This window comes from Lacerta agilis, chromosome 2 (genome assembly GCF_009819535.1).
Source record: "Lacerta agilis isolate rLacAgi1 chromosome 2, rLacAgi1.pri, whole genome shotgun sequence".
NCBI classification, from domain to species: Eukaryota; Metazoa; Chordata; class Lepidosauria; order Squamata; family Lacertidae; genus Lacerta; species Lacerta agilis.
The window spans coordinates 85,804,601-85,826,629 of record NC_046313.1 but is presented as its reverse complement, the minus strand read 5'-3'; the positions used below and the strand labels follow the sequence as shown (position 1 = coordinate 85,826,629).

The 22,029-nt window shown below is 41.8% G+C and overlaps 1 protein-coding gene across 4 annotated transcripts in view; it reads right to left on the bottom strand.

Moving 5' to 3' along the window:
* SRGAP3 (SLIT-ROBO Rho GTPase activating protein 3) overlaps nt 1-22,029 on the bottom strand; it is a 183,564-nt gene that overhangs the window by 61,194 nt on the left and 100,341 nt on the right. For all 4 annotated transcript variants that reach the window (XR_004426033.1, XM_033141150.1, XM_033141149.1 and 1 more), the window contains 3 exons: nt 11,541-11,603; nt 5,958-6,143; nt 387-515 (listed from right to left, as the gene is read on the bottom strand). Coding sequence is in view for 3 of the 4 variants with exons in the window: in XM_033141150.1 (XP_032997041.1) it covers nt 387-515; nt 5,958-6,143; nt 11,541-11,603 (378 nt within the window). In the remaining variant the exon portion in view is untranslated. The remainder of the gene's footprint in view (nt 1-386; nt 516-5,957; nt 6,144-11,540; nt 11,604-22,029) is intronic.

Here is a 22,029-nt window from a genome sequence, read left to right as displayed (position 1 = left end):
TCAGGTGATATGGTATGATAAACACGGTGAGAGTCTCTACATCCACTCACATGTCCTACAGAAGATCATTGTCCTGGGATGTATAAATACACTGAGCTAAAGGTAAAGGGACCCCTGGCCACCATTAGGTCCAGTCACAGACGAGACACAAGTAATTATTCAAAAATGTTGATTCGAATGTTGCAACGCTGTATCCTGGATCTGTGAGTAATGGGTAGGGAACAATGTTAAATCAACAATGCAACACCACAGAAGCAAGGCAATTCTAGAGCACTGACATGCTCAGAGACACAAACAGGATGTCAGGTGCAGCTGCCAGCTTGGGAACAGAGCTGAGTATCTGCACATTAACAAAAGAAAGAGAGAGAAATAACTCAACCACTCACATCAATCAGGTCTGAGACATCATGGATGTAGTATTTACTGACTGCTGCATTTGTTGCTGCCAGGTTCAGCAGATAATCGTTCCTAGCTTTAGTGCACTTCAGCTTATTTTCTGAGTATTTTGCTTGCCTCTGAAAAACATCAAAATGGTACACACATTTTTAAAAAGGTGAATAGGCCATCCCAATTCTTGTATTTGCATACCAAATTTTAAGCTCTTGTAACATAAAAGCAGCTCTGATGACTAAAGGCTCATCTAGTCCAACATCCTGTTTTTCACAAGCAAGACATAAGCATGGTAGCACTCTCCCACTAATGTTTTCCAGCAACTGATGAACAGAGGCAGACCACCTCCACTGGCGGAGGTAGTATCGAGCCATCATGACTAGTAACCACTGATGGTCTTATTCCTCCATGAAATCTGTGATAAGGAGCACTGCACAGCATTGCTGTGTTTATGTAAAAAAAAATAATAATAAAAAACTTAGGGAGAAATGCAGCAGGTTTATCCAGCTGCAGCAATTTCTTCCAGATATACCCAGCACAGCAAGTGCATTCTACTTCAGTGAACAGTCTACATATACCAGGAACAGCTTGCACACTTTGTAGAAAGGTTTTGCATCAATCACATCGGTTACTGGGGAGGATAAACTATTTCACATTCATATGGTAGCCGAGTCAATGATGTCAGACTTTTTAATGAAGAAGTACGATACAGATCTAATATTCACTGCTGCTCCACTATATATATATTGCTTTCCCTGCATCCTTGCTGAAGATTAATTCGGGCATTCCAAGTGCATCCCTCTGTGTAAGATGACCTCATGGAGAGTGAATTAGTGTTGCATGCAATTTGCTTCATCAAATCTTCAAATCACACCCTGTGATGAGTGAAAGAAGTTTCACTTGAAGAGCAGTCTACATGCGTTGAAGCTAAACAGGTTTGGATCTAGTCAGTGCCTGGATGGAAGATTGCCTGGGAACCATCTCTATACTTCCTTGAGTTCCATGATGGAAAAAAGATAAGAGATAAATGTCGTAAATAATGAACTTTGCTGAATAGCCAGATGTAACATATAAAGAGCTCTAAAGACTCTTTAGGGCTAGGGTTGTACAGTATACAGGTGAAACTCGAAAAATTAGAATATTGTGGAAAAGTCCATTTATGTAAGCAATTGTTTTCATTAGCTACTGGAGTTTAATGTATGAGATAGACTCATGACATGCAAAGCAAGATATGTCAAGCCTTTGTTCGTTATAATTGTGATGATTATGGTGTACAGCCGATGAAAATCCCAAAGCTGAAATTGTTAATTTGGGGTTCTCATCAGCTGTACGCCATAATCATCACAATTATAACAAATAAAGGCTTGACATATCTCGCTTTGCATGTCATGAGTCTATCTCATATATTAGTTTCACCTTTTAAGTTGAATTACTGGAAGAAATGAACCTTTCCACAATATTCTAATTTTTCCAGTTTCACCTGTACGTGTACATTTATTTCCTCCAAGGAAGCTAAGAAATGGTAAATCTGCAGCGAGCAGCATATTTAAGATATACAATGTCTTGGAATGCAGGAGCTGGCAGAGAGAGTCATACAGACTCGAATCCCTTATTGAATAAGAACATCAAGTTGAGGCAGAACCATTCTGCAGAAACCATGATACAGTGGTACCTCTGGTTACGTACTTAATTGGTTCCGGAGGTCCGTTCTTAACCTGAAACTGTTCTTAACCTGAAGCACCACTTTAGCTAACGGGACCTCCCGCTGCGCCACCAGAGCACGATTTCTGTTGTTAACCTGAAGCAAAGTTCTTAACCTGAAGCGTTATTTCTGGGTTAGCAGAGTATGTAACCTGAAGCGTATGTTACCCGAGGTACCACTGTAAGTGCTTACAAATAACTTGTTGAAGAAGTAACGGTAAGTCAAATAGGAAATATTACTACTGGCGCCAGTTTGCAAACAGCATGTTATGTGGTACAAAGTATCAAGTGCTAGGGATCATGGTTTGTTTCACTCAGACAAACAAGCATTGCCTTAACATTGTGGTTTGTTTGGAGTAAGACAAACCATGATTTCTGGTCTGGACACAACACTAGTGAACTTTTCTCTTTATACCCCTCAACTACTAACACTCGTGTGCAAGTGTAAAGGTAAAGATAAAGGGACCCCTGACCGTTAGGTCCAGTCGCGGACGACTCTGGGGTTGTGGCACTCATCTCGCTCTATAGGCTGAGGGAGCCGGCATTTGTCCACAGACAGCTTCCGGGTCATGTGGCCAGCATGACAGCCGCTTCTGGCGAACCAGAGCAGCACACGGAAATGCCGTTTACCTTCCCGCTGGAGCAGTACCTATTTATCTCATCATCATCATTCTTTATTCAACCGTCAGTCAGAAAAAAATACATTTACCTATTTATCTACTTGCACTTTGACATGCTTTCAAACTGCTAGGTTGGCAGGAGCAGGGACCGAGCAAGTGACAGAGCCTAGGGCTTGCCGATCAGAAGGTCAGCGGTTCAAATCCCCGCGACGGGGTGAGCTCCCGTTGCTCGGTCCCTGCTCCTGCCAACCTATCAGTTTGAAAGCACATCAAAGTGCAAGTAGATAAATAGGTACCACTCCAGTGGGAAGGTAAACGCCGTTTCCGTTAGCTGCTCTGGTTCGCCAGAAGCGGCTTAGTCATGCTGGCCACATGACCCGGAAGCTGTACGCCGGCTCCCTCAGCCAGTAAAGCGAGATGAGCGCCGCAACCCCAGAGTCGTTTGTGACTGGACCCAACGGTCAGGGGTCCCTTTACCTTTACCTTACTTCATGCGAATAAACATCCTTGTGGGGAAGCCTGTAAAACTAATGCAATTTTTAGCACCTGACAAAATGTTATCAGTATTATTGGAGTTGCAATGGGATAGTCAAAATAGGGGTAAGTGGCTGAGGGTGTAAAGAGATAATGCTGCTAAAGCCTCTGTTGCTGCTCACAAAGGAGAGAAAGGAATTAAAGGATCAATTTCTGTTTCACAGGTGTTGTCGAGTGAAGTGGCAGAATTCCAGAGTGACACTGCACCACTTCAGAATGCTGGTGGAGGATGCCATTTAAAAAAAATAAAAAATCTTCCCCCGTGTTTTAAAAAAGCACATCCAATAGGATTATTATAACAGTCTGCTGTCTGCTGTGCTAGTTTTTGGGTTTCTGTTTTAGTAACAAAGAAATTTTTACATATAAGTCTGATACGTCTAAGTGGTATGGCCCATTCAATCACCTCATTCCCCTGTACAGAAAGAAGAGGCTTAGAGAAAGTGCATTCTGGTTCAGTGGGCTTGAGGTCAGATAAGGAGTGTGCTGAGAACCAGTCAAAATTTTCTGGCACCAGTCACCTGCCCTGTGTGCAGGGTGCAAAAAAACAGATATGAGAGAATTATTTGTATGATTTGTATAGAAATATGGCCTTTCACCATCCCTATAGCCTCTTTAGGCCTAGGGTTCTATAGTATACACTAATTTAATTTTAAAAAGGAGGGTGCCGCATTTAGCATATATCCTCAAGACTCAGTGTGCATACAACCTGCCCAATTTTCTAACCATAGGGAAGGTCCCTCCAAGAGAAGAAGCAGCAACAAATATATCTGTTCATTTGCCAGCTGAAGGCAAGCAAGGGTGAAGGAAGGCAGTCCAATTAAAAACCACATAATCCTTCAAACCAACATCTCTAAAAGCACCTATTATAAATCTTTTACAAATCTGAGCTTCTTCAAATCAGCAGTCAAGTGCATTCTATGGTATTTATTGTTCATTGGCACCAGAGTCAATTTAGGAGCAGAATGAATTACCAGGGTATTATCTAGTATAATTTAACACAACTGTTGCAGTGCTACCCCCTGGCTCTCCCTTCCCTTCCAAACCTGATTGCCTTGAGATTCAACCAGTCTCAGCCACTCCCACATAGCACTTTTCAGAGCTCTTTTCTCATTTAAAAACTCTCAGTTTCACTTCCTGTTTGTATGTAGACTTTCCTCAGGCCCATTTTTAATTCAGTCATCAGATTCAGGTTCACTGCCCAGACAAGCAATACTGGATTAAAGGGCAGGCTACTATTATACGTAATACTCTGCTGCAGACAGACAGCTCTAGCTCTGTTCATTATACCAAACTGTCCCTTCCATCTGCAGGGCCCAAACATGGGAGAACTGAGGATGGATACAATTTTCCAGGGGCATGGAGATCCAAGGGCAGCCCAGCCTGGACTGCAAACCCATTATCATTAGAGAAATATTGAGGCTAAATTGTAGATTAATTTATTTAGCAAGCCCACCCATCACCGCATGCAGATGATATGCAGATATGTAATTTCATTTTCCTCTATTTCCAGAGTTTGCAACCAGAGTTTGAAGCATGGTTGCAAACTCTGTTTACAACGAACCATGGCTGCCTCTGAAAGGTGAAGGGAGAGACAATCTGCATAGGAGGGGCACAGTACACAAGCCTGTGGCACATTTCTGATTTCCTAATTTCCATGGTTAGAACATCAGGAATGGTTCCCTTGCACTAGGCCTTAGAACTAAGGTTGGCTGGGGGAAATCCAGCCAGATGGGCGGGGTACAAATAATAAATATTATTATTATTATTGTTAATTCAGCTGTACAGTCAGAAAGAATTCTGGTTATTTTCAGAGTGTTACTTCTGTTGCACTTCCCACATTTGTCTAACGAGCACATTACTGTGAATGGGTGCTGATCCCTGACTGTTTAATATTCCAGTTATGGCTGTAGCAATAGGAACTATCCTGCAAAAACAGTGTAATGTTCCACAGAGCACTGAAAACACGCATGACCTGACCACCACCTAGTACTGCATGCCCCCCCCCCCATCTATTCAGATAAGCGTTACTGTATAGCAGACTAGATTTCCTGCTAGGTTCCCTCACTCTGCAGTCAACCAAGCCTCTTTGGAGCCAGAACACGACTATCTCTGTTGGATCCGGGAGACACTGCCTGAGCAGCTATTGTAGGACTTTTTCAATTCCTGCCCTTTTTGTACTGGGTGTCTGGGTCATTTTTGTTTTGTTTGCTTTCTGAGCCACCACTCTGGAGGCCTTCTCTCCCTCCAGCTGCCCTTTTCAACTCTCCTAGTATTGGGCAATTTAATGGTTGAACACATCAAACCCTGCCGATGTAATGCACCCCTCTCCTTGGAAGTGCTCCACAATGTGCCCCCAGGCTCTGCTTCTTGCAGAAAACTGCCTGCTTGCCTGCCTAAGAGCTCTAGCCACCTGCTGTATTTGGGGCATTTCTCCACAGCTAACAAGCAGTAAAGAGAAAAGGCTTTCTACATGCCCATCCCGTCGGTGAAATTGCATGCAAACATTATCGCAAACAGGAGGCATTCCAAGCAGTTCAAATTCATTCAAAGAAATATTTCAGTAACAAGGAATTCAGGCCAAGGATCACCAGCCATAAACCCTGAGCTTGTGAAAACATTCTCAGTAGATGTGTGCTCATCCACTGTCGTGACACTGGCAACCGCATGGTTGGCATTGGCGTCCTTCTGTCGACCTGTCGATCCTTCACTCACCTTTTCCTTCATCTTCTCAATCTTCTTGACAGAGCTGCGGCGCTGGGGCCTATCTTCATGCCGCAACAGGTTCACGCTGATGTCCCCTGCTTTGTTGAACTGTTTCTCTTCTTGCTTCTCGGCTTCCTTCAGTTTGCTTTCGGCACTGATGCTTTCAGCATGGTACATATGATATGTTTTCATCACCTGAAAGTTGAGGAAGTTCAGCGAGTCAGCTTATAACAAAAACAATGAATTTGATGGTTACAAAGGTTGGTACCTTTAAAGCACACTCAAACCACTTTTCCCTGTACCAAAAAAAAAAACAAAAAAAAAACCCGTGGCACTATAGTTTGTTAAGGGTTGCTGGGAATTGTAACTCTGTGAGCAGTAAACTATGGTGTCCAGAATTCTTTGGGGAAAAATGAATGTGCTGTAAAGGCACAGAGTGTGTACATAGCTCAACACTCCCCCAGCTAATCATTCATTTCTCTTCTAATATGCAACGTATTTTACATTGTGCTTCATACTCATAACAACTCTATGGTGCACCACCAGGATTCTCCTTTGACCGGAGGGATTATGAGGCTGAGAGACTGTGACTTGTCAAAGGCCATACAGTCACTTCATACATTACATCAAATAGATTTTAAGCCAGAATGTGATGAACATGTGTTTACAGATATGCATCTTATAGACTAGTTAGAGCACTGTGGGTGGCTGCAGCTCTTAGGTGTCAAATTCAGGTTTGCTTCACCCTAGGGTGTACAATCGCTCAAAGCTATGGAAGAAGAGGAATTCTGAACCCATACATGTAGGCAACAGAGGATGAAAAAGGGATTTCATGCTAGAAAGCTGAAAACTGTAGTGGGGGTGGTGTTGAGAGGTATCTGGATCCATTTACTTTTAGAGAACCCTTTCACTTATTCTGCATTAGGTGACAATAATACAGATTGTCTGCAAGGTACTTTATAGAATCTTGTTCAACCCCCCCCCCCCAAAAAAAAAAAAATCCTACAAGAAAGGCTACATCATATTTGATTGGATAAGAGCAAAGAATCTAAAATTTAATCCAGACAAGATGGAACTGGGTGTTTTGCTGATTTGGAGCAGGTATACAGTCAGCTTTGGATAGGCTTGGAAGATTCAGAGCTGACAAAAATAAATTCTTCACACAGTGCATAGTTAAACTATGAAATTTGCTTCCATAGTTGGCAGCGATAGCTATCAACTTGGATGGCTTTAAAAGATTAGACAAATCCACGAAGGATAAGGCAACCAATGGCTAATAGTTATTGCTGTCTGTGTTCTACCTCCACTGTCAGAGGCAGTAGACCTCTAAAAACCAACTGGATAAGGGGTGAGTGTTGTTGCACTCAGGTAATTTTTGCTGGATTTCCATAGGAATCTGGCTGGATTAGATGGGCCATTGGTCTGATTCAACATGCTTGTCTACTATTCTTATGGCTTGTGCTCTGCTGTTAAATGTCAGGCTCACAGTTTGGCAGGTGAGAGAAAACTCAGGGTGGGATTTATCTCAAGAATCCTGTCAGAGGAAGCCCTGTGCAGCAGGGATTTCCCCACTTGTCCTCCTCCATGTCCCCTGAAATTGCCTATGAGGGGATCAGGAGAACCCCCTAGAACAGCATGCAGGGAGAAAAGGGGGGGGGGGTCGTTCCCTTAGGAAAACTGAAATGCTTGCACTAATGGAATGCTCAACTTAGCACAATGTTGAGGAGTTCCTCTTTTGGAGCCAGCGAAAGTTTTTTTTCCTGGAAAAGTAAGATCTAATCCCAGTCATTCAGGTCCTCATTACATCCAGATTAAATTACTGTAACACACTCTACAAGGGGTTGCCCTGTAAGATAAGACACTTCAGTTGGTAAAAAAGAAAGAAAGAAAGAAACTGACAGGGTGTTAACTGGGACTTGCAGGTTGGATCACAAAACTCCAATGTTATGTCATCTTCACTGGCTCCCCGCCAGGCTCATTTCAAACTGCTAGTTTTAACTTTTAAAAGCATTCAAGTGATGGCTTCTCATTTATGGAATGCTCTCCTCGGGGTGGCACACCTGGCGCCATCACTATCTATCTTTAGGTGACAGGTGTGCATTTGGATCTTAATTTTTTGCTTGTCTTTTAGTGGGGTAGGGGTGTGTGTGTAATATGTATGTATTACAGGTTATTTTTAATGTTTATTTTTTATGTCGCTTTGAGTTCCACTTGAGCAGCTAATAAATAGGAGGAGGCGGTGGTGAAAGGAAGAAGTCCTGACCAGATACCTAAAAAACTGTCTCCCCCCTTACAAACCTACAAGAGAAAAATGGCAACTTCTAAGCTTCTGATCTGTGCCTCTGGTCTGTCAAAATTATGGTGGGCAGGTATAAGACACAGGGCCTCGCTGTAGTGGCAATGAAGACTAAAAACAACCTCCCAAAACAGAAGGTCTGTCTGCTTCCATCCCTAACTGCCATTCAGCTCTTCTTGCAGGGGTTGGGGGTTGGGGTGGGGTGGGGTGGAGTGATGCTTCTTAATAATCTGCTGGGGCTATTTTTTAAAAGTATTTTTAAATAGTCTTCCATATAGTTTCTTTCTAAGCTGCTGCGGCTGTTTTTCAGGATTGCAGAGGCACATATTTGCCTAGAGCACACCTTGTTATGTAACTGCCCCCCCCTTCAAATGTCAGATAGAATCCAATCAGAGTCCTAAAGGACTTGGGCTGAATGTGACTTAGCTGGCATTTGCTGTCTGCTATGACATTTCTTTTTTTGCTTTAGAGTTAGTCACTAGATCCTGTTAATGCATTGATTAGCAAAGTACGCATGCATATCTATCTATCTATCTATCTATCCATATCTGTCACACATACACACGGAAGCGTAGATATAAAAAAAAGCTCATTGCTTATTCTTACAAGGCATAGCAATAAAGTGTGTCACTTTTTGCATCATTAATTTGCATTACCCAAAGTATTCTGCAATATATAAAACTAATATCTATTTATTGCACAGTACTCTAGGCAATGCATAGTAATAAAACTATTTCTAAGTATTCTGCATGTTGCATAAAAATAAATTGGTTTTATGGCCCTGTTAACATGCATTCCACACGGTCCTCCTCTTCCACCAGTCTTTGCATAATGATATCAGGAAAACATTTTTTTTCCACACAGTTACACAATGTGGGGAGGCACAGCCTATCAGACATTCGCAGTGCCGTGTATCCATATTGCTCAACCATGCTTCGAGCACAGGCATTATTATGATCGTGTACAATAAAGGAGCATTAAAAGCATACCATATGAAGCTGCCTTATATCCAAATTGGTTCCTGCCTTAATTCTAGTCCACGGTGGGGAAGATTTGGCCTTCCAGATGCAAGCATGGCCAATGGTCTGGGCTGTTGGGAGTTATAAGTAAAGCACCAACTCTCCAGCAGTACCTGCTCTAGACAGCAAAGGAAGAGCTGTTGTCCAGCAGCAGAGCATCTGCTTTGCCTGGCAAACATCCCAGATTCAATCCCTGGATCTTGGTATTTCCAGGGAGAGATCCCTGTCCGAAAACCTGGACAGCCTCTGCTAGTCAATATAGGCAATACTGAGCTAGATGGACCAGTGATCTGATTTTGCATAAGGCATCATCCTATGTACAGTGTGGCCTCAAAGACCCACATCTTGAGACAGTATCAACCCATGATGCTGCTTCACTCGCTTAGTTTTTGTCTTTTACACAGAGTAGCAAACTCTACATGGACACTCCAGGGCACAGACAGCCAAAGTGCTGCCCTCCAGATGTTGCTGCCTTCCCATCCACCCAGTCACCGTGGCTAATTGTGAAGGAAGATGACATCTGTGCTCCAACAGCATCTGGAGCATACCATTCAGGCTACCACTGTTCTTTTTCAACCAAGGATCTTAGGCCATGCCACACTGGTCCCCAAAGGAATACACAAAAGAGCTTATTTTTCAAGTGACCTGGCAACCATATCCACATTCCTAGCTTACTTCTTTCTTGGCATAAAAAATGTTTTGTTGCAGAGAAAAATAAAATCTGGAACTCATTAAATGGTTTTCTGTTAACCTGGAGTGAGGTTTTGAGCAGAGGGCTCTGTCTTTGTAAATGATTAGAATGGAGGAGAAGTAATGCTCATCAAACTTGCATATGACACAAAGCTGGGCAGGGTAGCTAACACTATAAAAAGACAGCATCAAGGTTCAAAATCATCTTGAGGGGTTGAAACGCTGGGCCAAAACACCATGACAAACTCAAATGAAAATAAAGATAAAGTCCTGCATTTAGGTACGAACGATCAGAGGCACAAATATGAGACTGAGGTGAGCAGAGGGAGATAGAATACCTGGTTTGGCAGCATGACATGTGAAGAGCATCTAGCTGATTTAGTTGATCAAAAGCTAAATAGAATGAGGCTCTTAAAAAAAAAATCCTAATGCAATCATAGCTGCATTAACAAAAGCACAGCATCCAGATCATGAAAGGTAACTGTTCCATTCTATTTTTTTAATTCATTTTTATTAAATTTTCCAGTAACTTTTCCATTCTATTCTGCACTGCTCAGACCACATCTGGAGTACTATGTCCAGTTATGGGCACTCAGGATACCTCTCTGAATATTATATACTAGCTGTACCCGGCCATGCGTTGCTGTGGCTCATTTGATTAAATGTAAAAGGAAGATAGAAAAGAGAAAGTGCACATTTGTAATGTGTTTCTAGACATGGTGGTCAAATGTTTAACTCCATTTCTGCCCCTTCTTCCCTCTCCTTCCTTGACTGAATTGTGACAGGTGTGACTCACCATTCAATGCTCTGGATGCAGCCCCGCTTCCCTGGCGGATTCAGACTTGGGGGGGTTCCTGAGCGAGGGGCCCTTTCCCTCCCCTCCCCCTCTCTCAGCCCCTCTGGATGGATTCCCAGTGAGCCCCACAGACCAGGGGGTCCCCTTGTTCTCAGTTTGGGGTGGTCTTTTCCCCCTTGAATCTCTCCCCCCCCCCAGGACTGGAAGGAGACCCCGCTTTCGCCTGCCTCCTAACAGCTTCTCCCATTGAACTCCCGCCTGCCTCCTCTCGCAGCGGAGAGGCTCCTTCCTCACCAAGGTCCCCTATATTTAAAAGGCTGCAATGCGCGAACAGCTGCACAGCGTCTGTGCTGCTGTTCGCGCGCTACAGCCTTAAAAGTTGCCACACCACACGGAAGGGGTGCCGGCTGATCACGCCCGCCATCTTGGGTGGACTGTGCACGATCCAGCATCTGTGCTGCTGTTCACCCGCTGCAGCCTTAAAACTCGGCGCGGCACTGGTCGGAAGGGGCGCCAGCCAATCGCGCCCGCCATCTTGGGTGGACTGCGCATGTCCACACATGTGCAGTCCACCTAGGATGCTGCACACGCGCCGTGACGTCACGGCGCGCGCGCTAGAGAGCAGCGCACCGCCCCCGGGGGGGGTGCCTTCACGTTTGCCACCCTGGGTGGCAAAGCGGCTCGCTACGCCGCTGGAGGGAAGTAAAAGAAGAACCTAGTAATGTCGGATTTTGGACTACAGTCTGACAAAAAAAAAATCATTCTAGAAGTGGAAGAGTCATGTTACTCACAGTGTAGAGTTCATTGGTCACCTTCAGGAGTTCTTCATGCATCTGAAGTCCAATTTCCTTACTCTGGAACACAAAACAAAAACATTAAGTTGAAAAAAGGTAAGTTTGTTGCAAAGGAAAGAACTAAATGAACATGCAGGGTGGGCTTTTAAAATGTTATCAGAGCTTATTTGACACTGCATTCAAGTTATTGTTACATTTCACCCTATAAAGTGTTTGAACTGCACTTTATAGTGCTGTAGGTGAACTTGCCCACTGCAAAGAGTCTGTACGAGAGGCATTTCTATGTTATTAGCACACTGTCAGAAAAAAAATAAATGTTAAACAGAACTACAATTAGTAGAATCATATATGGGCATCTTAGCAGTTAGAACAATAAAGCACTACTGTACAAGGTTGGGGGAGAAAAATGAAAGATAGACCTTTTGACAAGGAATAGAGGGGGGAAATGGTCATTTAAGTTGTTACATTTTTTCCAAATTTATTTTTTAATTTGTCTGCAAAAGAATATTGTTAATCCACTGCAGATGTAGTACCAACTTTATTATAGCCACATTTTTCACATGGCTTACATGCTTCCTGAAGTCTGTTCATGCTTTCCTCACTTTACAAAAGAGCGGGAGAATTTTTGCAACAGAGTTAGTTTCTGGTAATTCAATTAAAAAAAAAACTCTTCTGAATGTGTTCCCAATTTCCTGAACAGCTATCCAGATGGTTTTCAAAGTTCTTGTTCTGCTCTGCAGTGGTGTTGCTTTTTTAAGCAGTATATACATTTCAGTCATGAATGTCATTTGGAGGAAATAAAATTGCCTTGGGTTAGAGAAATGCCTTCTGTACTTTATTTATAAATGTAGCTACAAAAGCTTTCTGTCCATTTTTCTTCAGAAATTGAATTGGTATAATGCCAAAAAGGATGAAAATCACCATGTAGGCTCTGCTTCTCTCATTCAGAAATGTTAAGTCCAAATTACATGTGTTCTTTATCTTGAAACAGGCAGTAAATAAATGAACAATTAATGTAGTTCTCACAAACAGCAGATGAGGTAGCAAGGCATGTAACTCCACAGACTGGTCTCCTCCAGCTATTGTTGGACCATCAGTGTCAGTGAGCATGGCCAATGGTCAAGGATGATGGGGCTTGTAGGCCAAAAACATCTGAAGGTCACCAGGTTGGAGAAAGCTGTTCCAAGAGTTCTAAAGTCCAAGGTTCAATTGCTAATGAAGCTAGCAAAGGATGTCAGATAGCAGGATTGTGTGACTCCTCCGCCTGAGATCTTAAAGATCCACTTCCAGGGCAGAGGAGATGGTTATAGGCTAGAAAGACCAGTGCTATCAGTCCATTGAAGCCAGCTTCAGGTGTTCATATATGAAAAACTCCATGTTCAGCTGGAAGTGCTGAATATATGAAAAGTTGACACTGCTCCCAAGATACACTCTCTTCTATGACTTAGAAGTTTAAAACAGGAGGTACCAGTGTTCTAAATCAGCAAGAGGAGCCTTCTCAACTGCATGCAGTGATGAGAAAAATGTATTCTGTACATTTCCATTGATTTTTTTCACAATTTGCAGGAGCAAAACATGGCACTGAAAAAGCTTGGGGCCAAATCTTGTCTTAAGTTAAAGCCCCACTTAATTTGCTTAAAGGAGGGTATGTCCGGTGGACTTACATCTTAGGGTTTCTGTATACTCTATATAGCCTCACCTACAAACTTGATGTAACCCCAAAATAAACCTGAATTTAAAATATGCTAAAGTGGGGATAATCTACCCCCCCCCAAAAAAAAACAACTGGAAAGGAGGGGGAAGAATGGCATTGCTGAAATAGGAGTACAGAGGAGTACAGAAGAAACATAGGCATATATATGAAAGGGCATAAGGAAAGCATCTCATGATATTAGTTATGATTAGTTTATGATTAGTTCACATCATAAAGCTATTTTTTAAAGTCCCCAGGAATGGAAATGAGTGGCTCATACACTTCATTGGAGAAGTTAAAGAATGTAATGTAGCTGGAATTTTGGGCAAGTGTGTCCACTCCACACACATCCCTAAAAACAAACAGGGAGTGCAAATGAAAGGGGGTGGGGGAAGCAGTTGAAAGATGACTAATTATGCTCAGTAGGCACAAAATGCTGACTGACTGATTGATTGACTGATTGACTGACTGACTGTTGCAGTGGGGGGGGGGACAGGGAGGAATCATGTGCCTGAAACTCTGACCATAAAAACAGCGCACGCTGCAATATTTTGTTGTGAGGCCCTACATGTTCTTTATAATTTGAACAGAAACTTTTAAAATAGATTTCTTCCAAAACAGTGGCACACAACAAGCAGCTGGTATAATTTCATATTCCAGAATTTTATCACATGGTTGGCCTGAACCAAGAGATCCCACATCTGACAGGAAGTCCTATAATTGAAGACATCTGGGTAAGCCATCTCCTGCCACTAGCAAAGCCTACATTACTAAAAATAAGGTGTTTGATCTGGAGCATATACAGGCAGAGAAAAAAATGGCTCAAGACAGACAGATGCAGAGAGAGGGGGGGATTTCTTTAAAAGCTAATTCAAGTTTACTCCTTATTACAACAGAGGATTCAAATATGATGAAATCAAAAAACATTTTCAGAAGTGATGAACGTTCAACATATGTCGAACGTTCCATCTGTGCAAGTATTTCCGCTCACCACAGAAGAATCCCCACTTCCCTCCCGCTATGTGAGGTTTCATGGGTTTTCCTGACCCACCCAAGCCAATTGGGGGTGGGGGTGGGGAGGAAACCCTGTTGCACAAACGTAAAGAAGCCTTTATGCACAACATCCACGGACATAATTCATTAGGTGACTCCGGTGCTGATAAGTGCTTTCCATTTCCACAAAATATCAGTTGCATAAACATGCTAATGTGTCCAATACATGAAAGGAAACTCATTGTTAGGACAAGGAGAGAGGGGACCATTCTCCTTCAAATATCAAATCAGACTGAGCTATTCTGTGCTTCACCTCTGACACTTGTTGCTAAAGTGGCATATCCCTCTGCCATTTTGAATATTTCCCCAGAACCCTGGCTCAGAATCTCTCCATTTTGCCTGGCCTCATTGAACATCATTTGCCCAACGTTCTTCAGAGACCCTATTAGCCTTAACCCTTGTTAGCTTGCATCCACTATTTGCTAATACTTTTGCATAGGGATGTATTATTCATTTTTGTTTATTTAAATGATTTATATACCATCCTTCAAGAACTTCCCCATACAAGCGATTTTCTTTCAGCCCTTGAAAATAGCAACAGCATTATTTCTTTTGGTCTGTTGATATGCAAAAATGGGTATCAGGTAAAAACAACTGGATGCAAAAGGGGGGGGGGAATAGTAGAAAGAATTTTTTTTTTATTTCAGCTTTCATGTCCCAACTGCCTTAAATCACACATTACCTCTGAGTGACATTTTGTTTTTAAAAGAAAATGTTTAGCAGGAAAGGTGACAGCTCTAGCAATACGCCTGGAATGTTTTCATTGCAAGGATTTGTGATTTTTGCTGGCCCACAGCCTCAGTGTTTAGCTTTCAATGTACTCAGCTATAAACCTTTCCAAGGAAAATTTACTACCTTGCTACAGAGGACTTATGCAGCAAGAAACCACAGCCACTAGAGGACAAGTGCCCTTTGTCATTATAACTTTGAACAGCCACTGGAACAAGCAAAGCAGTATTACTACTAAGTATTACAAAGGTCTTGGAAGACAAGTTTAATATCAACCTAAGCCACCCCATCAATGGAAAAGTCACTGGTATGAGATTATAAAAGCTCAGTGTAACTAATGAGAGGCCTTGGGGCTTGGATCTTGAGAATGGATCATGTATCTCAGGCAAAGGTTGTTATAACAAGTGGCCTAGCCTAAGACAGATGTGAGTTTGGCACACATCAGCAACGCAATCCTAAGAGGGGGGGGCGGATTCCGAAGTTAGATCATAAATCTAAGCTCCGGCAGCAGAATGTTCTTCCGTGCTCCACTATGCAACTCTAGCCTAAACCATGATAAATTATTATCATTATTAAAGAATCATAAAGTTGGAAGAGACCACAGGAGTCATTTAGTCCAACCCCCTGCAATGCAGGAATCCTTTGCCCAGCATGGGGCTTGAACCCACAGCCTTGAGATTAAGAGTCTCAAGTTCTACCGACTATCATTTTCATCACCATCCACCCTGAACCAGCAGGTCCCAGTGGGAGTTACAACCATTTAAAATTCAGTATTAGAATCAGTTAAAACAAATTCTAGTCACACACCTCAGGTGTCAAAGGCCAGAGTAAAGAAGTGCAAAGTTCAGCATATGTCAGAAACTGTATAATGAAGCGGCCAGACGCACCTCTGCTGGGGAGGGAATTCCACAACCCAAAGCCACCCTGCTGGAGTTCTGAGGGCAGTGAAACTACCAAGAAGGCCTCACTGCCAATCTTAACACCTGACAGGAGATGATCTTTCTTGTGCCTTATGCATAAAAAGAGCCCTTCTAGGTCAGGCCAATTGCTCATCCAATACAGCATCCTGTTCTCACAGTAGTTAGGCAGAAGTCTATGGGAAGCCTTAAAGCAGGATGTGAGTGGAACTGCCTCTGACAGTGAAGACAGAACACAGCCTTACCTTCCATGAGTTTGACTAATTCTCTTTTTAAAGTTGGTGGCCCTCACTACATCTTGTGGTCATTACATACAGTCATAACAGAGTACTTCACACAACATGTTGTTAATGTGAAGTACTTTAGGATGACTGTCTTGTATCTTCCAACATCCAGCTTCGCCGAAGAGAAAAGCTTCATTGTACCATGTACTGGCTCCCAGTACGTTTCCGAGCACAATTCAAAGTGTTGGTGGTGACCTTTAAAGCCCTAAATGGCCTTGGCCCAGGGAGTGTCTCCACCCCCATCACTCAGCCTGGACACTGAGGTCCACCTCCAAGGGTCTTCGGACAGTTTCTTCACTGTGGAACGCCCTCCCATCAGATGTCAAGGAGATAAAAAACTACACAACTTTTAGAAGACACCTGAAGGCAGCCTTGTATCGGTAAGTTTTTAATGTTTGACATATTCTGCTGGAAGCCACCCAGAGTGGCTGGGGAAACCCAACCAGATGGGCGGGGTATAAATAATAACATTTGGAAAAATATTTGTGAATTTTTAAAAATACTAGTGACCTCAAATTGTGTATGTCTACAAAATATACTGGATAATATTTTTTAAATATTTAATATACTCCTTGTTATCAATAGAACTCCTTGTTGACATGTTGACGTCTTCTAATAAAGCTTTCTATGTTGAGCATCATTTTGATGCTTTGTTTCCTTTTGCGGGAGAGGGTATCAATATTTTTCGTTCTGCCCCTCCCTTTTTCTTCTTTGAATGTTAAGTTAAAGCAAGGCATGATTCTATCACATTGTATACTTGTAGAAAACATGTATCATAGGAAGAATTATAATATTGTTATATCTAGCTAGAAGAAACACTAGTGTAAAAACACTGGAGTGAGCTTGAAACATTATCAGCTGTAATTTTAAACCACTACTATCAGAACAATATGCCACATCAACAGACAGACAGATTACAAGCTTTCATTCTTATAAGAGAATATGTTGCTGTTACTTATTAAATTTGTATTCCACCCTTCATCCGTAGATCTCAGAGCGGTTCACAACATAACAATACAAGATTAAAACAAACAAACACAAATTACATAATAAAAGCAAGAATAAAAACAAACCAATAATCCCCGCTCCCCGGAGGGCAGGAAGGAGGCAGAGTTGTTACATTGGCTTAAAAGCAGAACTATGTCTGTTGAAATGGAACTTCATTATCACCATAGCATGCCATCTAAAGCCCAGCAATAAGAACAGAAACACAAATGGGTGTTTTTTTAAAGCTGATTTTGTATGAGCCAACTATGACTGTTAGTAGTAATCAAAATGCTAAGATTGTGTTCATGGAAGACAATCTTACTCGGCTAAGAATGATCGTCAAAGAAGAAGAAAGAAGAAGGCAAGATGCTAAACAGATACCCAGGAATTCCCTTTCACTTGCTCAGCAGAAATCATTTGCACCATTCTATTTTACAGAATCCAAAGCACTTGCGTTAATATTAGGGGACATGAGTTTCCAACAATCAAAGTGATTTCTCGTTAAGATCATGTCACCACAAGATATTTCCTATCCAGCCTACCACAGAGACCTGTCTGGACAATTAGACACTCTCACATAATCCACTGTCTTGAGATTTTAGCCCTTTATCCTTGCAAAGTGAAATCTATCTCCTATGATTGTGGACAATTAATTATTTATGGAAATGTCACAACACGATGATGCAATGTCTTCTGACACCATAAAACCCAGAGAAGCAGCAATGTAATGATGGGCCTTACTCCAAACCACAGTACACCTCAGAATGGCTATGATTACAGCAATGAAGGCATCCCTGGAAGGAAAGATCTTTCTAGCAAGGAATGGATACAATGGGAAATAAACCCATTTCAAAAATCCACTGTACACAGGATAGATGTATAACCACACACAACCAGCCAAGCCATTGTAGTACCTATATATGTGCATTATCTCCCTTCAGAGGTCAGCAATAAGCACAAGTTAAATGATTTACAAAAAAACCTGTCTGTTTAGAAATTACTTAATTCCTGGTAGTACTTGCATTACCACTAGTTATAAGGAGGTTACCATGAAATAAACAACATTTTCCCCACTACTGTAGTCTGAAAATAAGCTGAAGTAGAGCTGGGTTTTTTAAGCATTGCTTTTGCAATATAATTTCACCATAGTACTAATAGAGAACACCCCTATTTTGTGAAACACAGTGATGGTCAAAAAAATTATACTTTTATATTATCTGCTGAAGAACCAGAAAACTGGCAAAGAAAAGTGTTTTGTGTAATCTGTCTCCAACACTCCCATTACAATCATGGGTCCAATTTTGTAATGCATCAATGTAACAAATAGAGGACAAGATAATGATCAGACAGTGGAGATCTAAGATTACTGATGAAAAAGCCTTGGGGTCATTTTAGCCATTTAGTCTTCAGTCTCTATCTAATCACCAGCAAGCAGTAAATGTACCAACATTATGAATCATAAAATCTCCAATAGTGATTAGGCAGGGTAGCTCCTAGGTATCTGAAGGTGCTGGATGCTCTTTACTCCTTATTTGTTTAGCAGTTTTGTTGTCCTTAATTCTTTCCTTGGCTCCTATATAAAACTCCATCGACTTTCCTTCGTGCTTTGGTTGGATAGTGGCCTTTAGTACTCAACAAAGAATAACATTTTCTTTTCCTGTTTCCTTCTTTTACACTGATTTCCCCTCACCACATTATACCACTACAATAACAGTGCATTAAAACTAACCAAATATGGGACAAAATAACCCCATATACCTTGGCAGTTAGAAACACATACCAGCAGCACCATGTTCCTTACACCTTCACCTCAAGCATGCCCAATAAATCAACCTGCCCTCACCCCTAGGCATGGATATTTGGAAGTAGCAGGCTATTTGCTACATCAATCATGGGGATCTACGTCTACAATTGGCATAAAGGCGCACCGGGAATTACTATTCCTTGAAACTCCTTTTGCCAAAGCCATACCCACAGAATAGCAAATGGAAGAGCAGTTGTGCAACAATTGTACCTACAATAAACAGGATCCTTTAACAGCTGTGTATCTCTGAGTGAGTCAATGACCACCTGCCAGTTTATGGTGGTGGTGTGCATTTCTTCAGCTTGGTTTAAGAAATTCTCTTCTTTAACAGTAGAAAACACTGTGGCATGAAATGCTGATGAAGAAAAGGCTTAAACTTAAGGAAGAGACATTGGATCAGCTGCCCCTTCTTTTATACAGTATACAGTAGTTCTCTCTAAGTGATACCACCAATTGGATATTTCCAAGAGCTACTTCAACGGTTCTTAATGTGGTCCGTAGACCCCTATGGGGTCCACAGGTGGGCTTCAGGGGGGTCTGTGAACTGAGCTCAAAAAGGAAACCAATTTCTAATGCAATAAAATAAACTGTATGCAAAACGTTTCCATGTACGTGTTAATGTGCAATTTTCTGGGGAGGACGGCCATAGCTTTCACCAGATTCTTAAGGGGATCCATGCCTCAATGAAGGTTACAAACCATTACAGGATTTCCTACAAAAAAAACACTTCCTATTTAAGGTGGTGGGGAGCAAAAAAACTTGGGTATATAACTTATTAGAGTTCCATAAATATTTACTGTGCTCTGTGTACATGCTCTTGGAAGCTGTGACAAGCATACACACACCATAGCTACATATAGCAAAATAACTGTGCACAATCATCCTACTACATGATTACGCCTGGTTTTAAAAAGAACAAACATACAACACAGTCTAATCATGTAGGTCAGATTTTGTATGGAATTTACAAAATGTTAGTGCATTTCTAGCAAACTTCTACAAGGGGAGACACAAGAGAAGGCTGGGGTGTTTTGTGGTTAGTTGGCAGCCCAATGTTCCACAGCTTCCAAGGGGACTCCAGAAGCACCTGGGCATAGGAAAATGAATGGGTGAGGACATTTCTTGAAATCACTGAAGGGAGCACAACACAGCTTAACATGGTTTGCCTTAGCTCATCAATATGTTAAACCAATAAATGAAATGTGGCAAGGATGAAGAGTGTTAAGAATGACTTTGAAAGACGAGTAACATGTGTTTATTGATCATCTCTAGCTCCATGCAAACAAGTTAATTCACTGAAGTACTTTAAAATGGGGGGCAGTTAATGATAGCCATATTGTCTACTTATTTCTGAATAATTCCGCCACTTCAAAAATATCATATACTGTAGAACTTAATGGAGTTTACAGTTCCAGAGACAAAAACAGGTAATGGGTGGTCTCAAGGGAAGTAAAGGAGAAAAAGCTCCAAGGATAAACACTACCAGCAGATTGCTAAAGGCTAATAAAGCAAGGATAAATTATGGATGTTTTTATATATCCCTCATGAAAATATATCCCATCATGAAAATACCCATTTGCAATGGAAAAATTCACCACACGTTATCATTCCTGTATGTATGTCCCCACAAGATGTCAAAACCAATTAATAATGGCTCAAAGGGGGAAATTAAAAGTGACATCTCTGAAACAAAATGTTGCTCTAATTTACCATCAGAGCAATCTACAACAGCTGTAGAACAATTAGGGCTGTTCTTAACCCTTCTAGTGCTACCTAGCCTGCACAATTATTTTTAAAACGAGCTTGAGCATGGCCTCCACAGTATGAAAGTTGGAAGAACTGGAAAAAAAAACCACTGAAAAATAAGTACCAGGAAACAATCTTGCATTGACGCAGCAGATGGGTCTCATTCACTTAGCCATTTAAGGTAGAGCTGCCAGATTATCTACCTCCTCAACATCCGCTTGATAAAACAATTTTGCATTTGTGTTTTCTTTTGTTTGCTGATGTGAGCTGGCATGACTGGATACAGTGGGTATGTCCTGTAGGTTTTTAAAAAAGTGGAGTGGGAAATACTCATGTGACAACATTGCAAGGAAATGTCTTGAAAAATATTAAAAGACTAGCTATTTCCAGGACAAATTAACATGTGAAAAGGACTCTAGTGCGTGTGTGTTTTTAAGTCACATTGTCACACATGTTATTAATCTGATTTATGAGCTGATCCCTTTAAAAAGTATGCAAATCATGCCTGATTATGAAAGCCTGGCCCAGATGGTGTTCTTTATTCTGGTCAATAATATTATGGCTTCACACCTGCCTTGGCTTTCCCAAATCTTACAATAACAAACAAATAAGCACACAAATAAGAAAGGAAAGGCTAATAATGATACACAATGGATGAAAGCCTAGGAAAAGACTAGCTCCAGAATGCAAGGTGTGCACACAACAGTGACAAAATTACAGCACAAAATAAGCTGTTTAAAAATGGTTTTAGCTCATCGTTTCCCAGAGACTTGCGAGCTGTACTGAGACTTCAGCCTTAAGTGACATGTTGTGAATAGAATCTCAGATGCACACTCAACACAATAACTCTGCTTTGCTCCGATTAAAAGCAGGTGCTGTGTGTGGTGAGCTGTGGATGGCATCAAGCTAATGCTACCTCTGGTTCATGCCAGGAACATATCAGCTTGGGGTGATGGCAGAGGGGCGCTTAGTTGAGCATACAATGGAAACACAGATCCCATTGGTTATGCCAGGAAAGCTACCATTCTAAAGGAATTGCCTAAGAACCACTGCCCAAGAAAATAAACTGTTAAAGCTGTCAATGCTTTAATGAGCTGAACGAGCACAGACTCCAGCTCCCTCTCAGGAGATGTCCACACTTCCATTCGCCCTGCTGCTTCCCGCAGGGAAAGCCACAGTGTGCTGCTAAATTGGAGCCAACGGCAATTAGATTTTCCCACAGATTGCTGTTTGTTCCAGTTCAGTTGCAAAGAGCCTGTGTTCCCAGGAAAGT